This window comes from Cygnus atratus, chromosome 1 (assembly GCF_013377495.2).
Source record: "Cygnus atratus isolate AKBS03 ecotype Queensland, Australia chromosome 1, CAtr_DNAZoo_HiC_assembly, whole genome shotgun sequence".
Lineage (NCBI taxonomy): Eukaryota > Metazoa > Chordata > Aves > Anseriformes > Anatidae > Cygnus > Cygnus atratus.
The window spans coordinates 59,446,618-59,454,370 of record NC_066362.1 but is presented as its reverse complement, the minus strand read 5'-3'; the positions used below and the strand labels follow the sequence as shown (position 1 = coordinate 59,454,370).

The 7,753-nt window shown below is 39.1% G+C and overlaps 1 protein-coding gene across 6 annotated transcripts in view; it reads left to right on the top strand.

Annotated features, from left to right (window-relative positions):
• Positions 1-7,753, top strand: part of PARPBP (PARP1 binding protein) — a 54,285-nt gene that overhangs the window by 297 nt on the left and 46,235 nt on the right. For 4 of the 6 annotated variants that reach the window (XM_035559582.2, XM_035559569.2, XM_035559561.2 and 1 more), the window contains exons 2-3: positions 1,416-1,568; positions 6,956-7,186. In XM_035559582.2, coding sequence (XP_035415475.1) covers positions 1,419-1,568; positions 6,956-7,186 — 381 coding nt within the window. In that variant the 5' untranslated portion in view covers positions 1,416-1,418. Of the gene's footprint in view, positions 1-437; positions 548-1,415; positions 1,569-6,955; positions 7,187-7,753 lie in introns of those variants that run through there. The other 2 variants (XM_035559563.2, XM_035559575.2) reach the window with 2 other exon arrangements.

Below are 7,753 nucleotides of genomic sequence, written 5' to 3'. Positions count from 1 at the left end.
AGGGTGGGTGCTGGCTCCCAGTGACTTGTGTTCTTCCTCAGAAGCCTCTCCCGCCGAGGAGGGTGAGGGGGCAGAAACCCCTTATCGAGAGTTTGTTATGCCTGCCTTAGGCTGATTTGTACCTATCCAACAGTTTTGTCTGCTGTGACTCTTGGTTTTTGTTCATGTCAAAGTAAAATAGGATAAAGTAAAGCAACTTAACTTACTTGGAGGTGGACTGCAAGAAAGATAAGGAGGGACTCTTCATCAAGGAGTATAATAAGACAAGGGGGAATAGTTTAGAACTTAAATATTGTGGCCTTACATTAGATATTGGGAAGAAATTCTTTGCTTAGACAGTGGTGAGGTGCTGGCACAGGTTGCCCAGAGAAGCTACGGATGCACCATCCCTGGAGGTGTTCAAGGCCAGGCTGGATGGGGCCTTGGGCAACCTGGGCTGGTGGGAGGTGTCCCTGCCCATGGCAGGGCGTTGGGAACAGATGGTTTTTAAGGTCCCTTCCAACCCAAACCATTCTGTGATTCTAACTCTTCCCCTGCAAACATCTTGGTAAGTAAGTTGTTGCTTTGTGTTGCTTGTTGCAAGATGTCTCCTTGTTTTCCCCACCCCTCTCCCCTTCCTGATCATACCAATTACCAATAAATAAATAAGTGCAGTGACCTACACATTAACAAGATGAAATAAGGGGAAAGGTTGGATTTGTGTTCTGGAAGTAAAAGACTGGGATCTTGACTGTGTACTGTATGTAGCGCTAGGGAGCTGTGTTTCAGAAACAAATGGGTTTAAAGAAGGTAGGTTAAGAGTCTCAGGTATTTGTGGCTTGATAAATGCAAGAAGATGAAAGACCAAACCACAAAGTAGTCAAATTCAAAACTGATGTTGCAACTCATTTCCAAAGGAAATAGGGAGAATGATGACTTATGGGAGGAAAGGAAAAAAGGCTTTGTGCATAGGTAACAACAACAAAATAAATCAGAGATGTCTATTAACAATAGTGAATGTCATCTTTCCAGTTTTAAACTGTTTTAATAGATATGGACTGGACAAGCAGTGAAAGCAGGTAGTACTGAAGATATCCTTTAGTGTATTCAGATTGGGTCCTTGCTGAGACAAGAGAGTGTTCTTTGTAATAACTTTTATTCTTTCGTGTTAGTAAAATATACAAGGAGAATAAGGGGTCTTTGTGAAGACATCATGCATAAGCACTTTTTACCCTGCCTCTTCAGTGTTGCTTTATCATTAGTGAGATGAGTCTTAATGCGCTATGTGTTTAGTGGAAAGAACTTATTCTGTGGACTTGATGTGAAACAATAAGCAACAGCAGATGTGTAGCTTAATGAAAGGTGAAAACATGAGTGGGCCTATCTTATGTAGTTATATTCACATTTATTTCTCTTAATTCTGTGTTCTACTCTAGACAATGGTTGATTTCCAGCAAAAGATTTTAAACTTGATCAAATGTTTCAGAAGACAATGGCACTTATTTTCAAACTCAGAAAGAACTACTGTATGTGGAGCAGATTGCATGCTGATGGTGTTACAACTGTCAATGGCTGAAGTCAATAAACAGGTCAGCATTCTTTCAGACCATTCTTGGTACTGTGAGAAAAGTCTCAAGCTTTTCAGACAGGGTCTTCTGTGAAGCTATTTTCGCAATTGCAGTGGTGGGTGTCCTGCAAGCAGGAGCGCACAGTAAAAGTTTATCATAACCTTATATTCTGTATTACTCAACACCTGATTTCTCCTGTTTCCTCATTGGCTGAGTACTACAGGTTCACAACGTACTCGATGCAATTCTATACCATATATGTACAATTTTATTTCAGCAACCGTTAATTTCTCCTTTTCCTTTTTCCTTCTCTTGTGACTAGAGGGCCTGTGATTTTTGTTTTTACTCATTTTGTACTGCTCATTCTGTTTTTCTTAGCTATCTTCCTTATTTTGGGACAGTGGGACCTTCCCCTTATCTGCTTAACATACTCCGCACCGCTATGCTTCTGTCATGCCTGCACAATCTCTTTTGAATATTCAAGGTTAGTGGATTTTCCACTGCAAAAACAACTTTTATTGTGAAAACACAACTTTGTTTCTCACACATACTTAGTGCATCTTACACTGGGTTCACTTACTGGACTTCTTGTTTGGGCACCTATTTGAAACAACCATTTTGGTCAATTCAGTGTTTCATCTGAATGTTTGATGCCATGAGATGCTGTAAAAGTAATGATTAAGCACTTTGTCAAATTATGGCCTAGAAAAAGAACACCAAGACAGATGAGACGATAGAAGTGTTTTAAGTATGCATCTGAGTCTTCAGCTTTAAATACTAGTGTATTTTGTTTGTTTATGTAACTTCAGTTTATTTCTACTGAATGTTTCTCATTTGCTGTAGAGCAGTGTGAGATAACTGTAGCATTTGGGATGTTCTTATCCAATCAGGGCAATTCATTTGCCCACTGCTCAGCTCAAGGTTATGCTTTTATCTTTTTGCTGAGGGCTCTGGAAATGCTTTGGAATGACATGAGAAGAATGAGTGTAAGATGGATTGGGTATAGGCTGCACAAGTTGCTTGCAACATTGCATTCTTGGCTACTGTTTTTCCTAAGGCTCCTCAGTTGAAGTCCTATGCATCTGAGCTGTAAGCGTGTACCCAGTACTTCTAGGAAGTGTACAATGTTCTTTGTGCGTGTACAAGATTAGTCAAGGGGTGAAGAGGAGATTGCTCCCTAACCAGCTGACCAATGTGTCTTGTCACAGCTCTTTGAAGAACTCCAGAAACATTTAAGTCTCATACTTTTAGTCTTAAATTTCACTAAGTATAATGGTAGCAAACAGCATGAGAAAAGCTAACTGAATAGTTGTGATAAAAGGGGAAAAAATGTATAATCTGAGTTCCTCTGAATGTACCTTGTGTTGTAGCTATAAGGCATAAAGCCATTGGTGGTATATAGTGTGTAGTGAAAGTTACTAATCAATCTAGGTAAAAGTAGTTATAGGCCTAAAAATACTTAGGTAAACTTTCAAGAAGAGACACCTTTCTTGAAGTTTGAAATAGAAGTAACAATTTTCAAGGTGAAGTTCAATTGAGGGTAATTGTCTTGTTGACTGTTTGTACCACCCTGTATAAAAGCAGGGCCACCTAGAAACTGTTTTCTAGGACTGTGTCCAGACTCCTTTTGAGCCCCAAGGAGGGAAATTTCTTCCTCCCAAGGAGAGAGATTTAATAGCCTTTTGGGACAACCTGTGCCAGAACTCAGTGACCCTCACAGTAAAGTCCTTCCTGATGATCAGATGGACCCTCCTGTGTTTGTGCCTGTTACATCTTCTCCTGTTAGTGGGGCACTACTGCAAGGAGCCTGGCTGTCATCCTTGCACCCCCTGTTCAGGTGTTTGTACTTATTGACAGGTTCCCTGCTGAGCCTTCTCTTCTCCAGGCCCTGGTGCTCTCAGCCCCTCTTCAGAGGATAGGTGCCTTGATTGTCTTTGTGGCTCGTCACTGGACTCTCTTCAATATGTCAGTGTGCCTCTTGTACTGAGGACTACCCTCTAAAACATTGTGCAGTCCCAAACAATTAGCTGTGCAAGTTATACCGGCTTTTCTAAGCCTGGGATCTTGGCCTGGAAGTTCATTGCCTTTGTTTCTGCCAGACTTCAATGACACAGCTATCAGATGCTTATGTCTCTATATATCCTCTTATATGGATGAGTTTCTAAATCTGTGTGCAGCCCTATCAACATTCACTGGAATAGGAAACCCATTCAAAATGTTGCTTTATATTGCTTAATGTGCTTTACAGGCTACAGTTTGGGAGCCTCCCTCTTGGAAGAGAGCACATGCAAGCACTAAAGGCTCAGTGTAGGGTTGGAGACTGCAAGATTGCAGAATCTTGTAAATCAGAAAGAGTGCCAGGCAGGAATACTGCAGTCTAGGAGTATGCCTGAAAAACTAGAATTAGAGACAACACCGGGATGCTGGTTAAACACAGCGGTCTTGAAAGCATATGTTCTAAAAGTGGTTAGTGGCCATTAATTTAGGGAAGGTAGGAAAGAGCATAATATTGCTGGAATACACATCGTGTTCTATGTGTTTTTTTTTAACAACTTTATGGCAAAATAGAAACTGCTTTGCTATGTAGTTAGTTCTAGAAAGCTCACAATACCTACAAAATACTAAAAAGGTGTCTTTAGGCATGAAATGCTGCTACTGGACTTCAAACATGCTAAAATAAGAATCCAAGGAGACTTAATGTGCTACATTATTAAGAAGCACGGGAAGTGAAGATGCTTCATAACATTTTGTTTCTATGCCTATGAAACACAATACTTGCAATGTCTATCATGGAATGAAAGTCCAGAACTTTTTGAACTTCCTTTAGATATTAGTCAGCTGGCACATGCTTGTTGGAAACCATCACGCACTTATTTTTTCATTTAACATCAGACTCGTGACAATTGACTGTGTAAGTAATAGAATACACTGCCACAGTGAGCACCTGATCATGAGGTTAATATCTGGAGTGCAATTTTACTTTGATTTAAAATATTTTTGCAGCACTAATATAAACTTTGCTAATCTCTGTATGTCCTCTGTCTTGCAAGGAATGGCTTTGGTTTACTAGATACCATACTGAAGTTCTACTTTGTTTTGAAACATTCTTCCACAAGTACCAAGCTAAAATGAGACTTTTTTTTTTTCTGACCAACTTCTAATCTCTTTGAATTGTGTTTATAATATTATATATTTAATTTTTGGAGGGGCTGAAGTGGAAAGAGTGCATATCATAGAATGGTTTGGGTTGGAAGAGACCTTAAAGGCCATTTATTTCCAACTTCCCCCTGCAGCAGGCAGGGATACCTCCCACCAGCCCAGTTGCCCAAAGCTCCATGCAACCCGGCCTTGAACATTTCCTGGGATGGGGCATCCACAGCTTCTCTGGACAGCCTGTTCCAGTGCCTCACCACCCTCACAGCAAAGAATGTCTTCCTAAGGTCTAATCTAAATTGACCCTCTTTTGGTGTGAAGCCATTCCCCATTGTCTTATCCCTACATTCCTTGATAAAGAGTCCCTCCCCAGCTTTGCTGTAGGACCCCTTAAGGTCTCTGTGGAGCCTTCTCTTCTGAACAGTCCCAACTCCTACAGCCTGTCTTTGTAGGAGAGGTGCTCCAGTCCCTTGGTTGTCTTTGTGGCCTTCCTCTGGACTCATTCTAATAGGTCTATGCCCTTCTTGTGATGGGGGGGCCCCCAGATGAGTAGTAGAAGTCTTTGCTATGTGTTCTGACTGTAATTCTTTGTGAATGTAGTTTTGCTTAAAGGGATTGAACTTATTTTATGGCTTTCTTAGTATTGCATTTTTTAACCATTGACAATACTCATCTCCTTTAAATAAGAGATCCTATAAGTAGTGTTATACTGTACCCAAGTGCAGCATTACCTAAACTCTCCCATCTTCTTGCTGACAATGAAGGTCGTAGGCTGCAATCCAGTTAACGCATCATTCAGTTTTACTCAAATAAGAGGGATGTGTCACTTATTCTTTTTGATTTAAAACTGAATTCCAGCCCTATTTGTTCCTGCCTTCTGTGACTCTTACCTTTTTGCTTTTCACTTGTGCCCTGCTGTTGTTCTTGTAACCCCCGACTATGCCACCTTTGCTAACAACTTTGGCCCTTTAGTTTTCCACTTTATAAATAAGATTGTATGTAGTCCATAATGCTATGTTTAGTCTCTTTTATTTTTAGTCTCTTCTGATCTTCTATCTAAAGACTTAATAGAAAGCATTTTCTACATTTTCCCTTTTGGTTTCTGCATAATAAAACTGCAAGCTATTGCTTTACAGTTAAGTGTTTCTTCATCTCAGAAGTGCTTAGGGATCATTATTTGATGCACCCCTATATATAAATGCATTTATAGCAGATGCCCTTATTTTGATGTAAATCCCTTTTTTGGGGGGGGGGTAGGGGGGGATAACTGATAGGTAAATCAAATGTGATTTTAGTCCTTCCTGTTGATGTATTTTCTGTTTCTGTCTATCAAAGGTCAATGGAGTGCTCTTCTCTCAAGAGTAGGAAAGGGGAAGGGACTGCAGCTGTGAATCAGCCTCTTATATTACTCAGATACATCTGAATTTTATTTTTTGCCTAGAATAGGGAATGATTCTTCAGTTGCTGATAATGTGCTGGTAGTTATTGTGCTACCCACATTTTGTCATTTTTTGCCCACTTTATTTGCACTTCAACTCTATTAATTGCTATTAAATCTTATAATTGACTGCCAAGTTGTAATTCTCTTTCATGGGGGGGGGGGGGGGGGAAGGGGTGAAGGGAAGGGGGCAGATGGGTGCATGGGAATGTAATCTAATCATTTTGTAAGGGAGTGTGGGCCCAAAGCTGGGTATAAGATAGTGTTATATAGTTGATGTTATTTATGATACTAGTAAGGGATATAAGGATATAATTAGATGTGTGTTGCTTTAATGCATTTGTTAGATCTATGTAGCAATGCTATCAACATTATAGTAAACTATTAACATGGGAGGGGGGGAAAACACTCATTTTTGTTTGGAGATGGCATATGTTTTCCCAGATCACTGCTTGAGGCATGTTAATATTATTTACTGCTTTTGGAAGGTAAATGCCTGCTGTGATGAACACTATTTCTGCAAATAATTAACTGTATTTATGCCGTAGTCCTGTGAAAATCAATTTCTTATGAGTAAAGTTCAAAATATATGCCTGGCATTTTAAAGAAGAGGATAAAGGACTTTATATTCCAAAAAGTCAGCTCTAAGATCAAAGCACTGGAAGAACTTCAAGTATAAGTAATACTTTGTTCATTACAAATGCAAATATTTAGTTTATATTTTTTCTGTAAGATATATATATTTATATATATCTTGTTTTAAAGTAACTTTTAAAGCTATGCTGAACATAAAACATTGTTTTTTCTGTCCTATTAGCACCACGGAGATTTCATGGTATCACTTAATCATGTGATGGAAACTTGGAAATATTTGTTACACGACAAACTAGGATTATCACATGAAAACATGGAAGAACCAGAAAACTATGCTGACGTTAAAAAAGCCTATGATACCTTCTTAGCAAGCAGCAATATGTTAGATATCATAGATGTATGTCAGAAGTGCTATGCTCTTGCACTTCTATCTGAAGAGGAAAGCATAGCCCCTGTAAGTATTTTGTTTGCTTGGTCTCTGTTTTACCATATTTCTGATTCCAGTTATGGATTTACAGTGCTTCTAAAATATATGCAGAAGTCTTGAATTAGTCACAAATGACTTTCCTTTTCTCTGGAGGAACAGATTACTTTAAATTATTAAATCTTTTAAGAGATCTTAGATCCATTCAAAAATTACATATTTCAGCTGTCCTGCTTGATGGGTAGATCACAGCTCCACTGAGTATATTGTTCTTTCTCACAAACAGAACTGAAAACTGAATTGTAGAGATTTGATGTGGCTGGATCAGAGCTTAGTGATTAATGCGTCATGGAGTTTTGGATATATGTTGATAGGCAGTCCAAATATTTTTTTTCATTTTAAAAATACCATGCTCTTAAAGGCAAAAAAATCTCCATATTCTTCATGTACCTTCATGTTAGATTTTTCCAGAGACCACAAGAGGTTCCACTTCAGCTACTCAGTCAAGCATCTGTTGCAGTTTATTGTGCTTCAGATGTTATAACACTGCATATGAGGCCATGCTCCAGGCTAGAGAAGTTGTAGTACATATTGCAC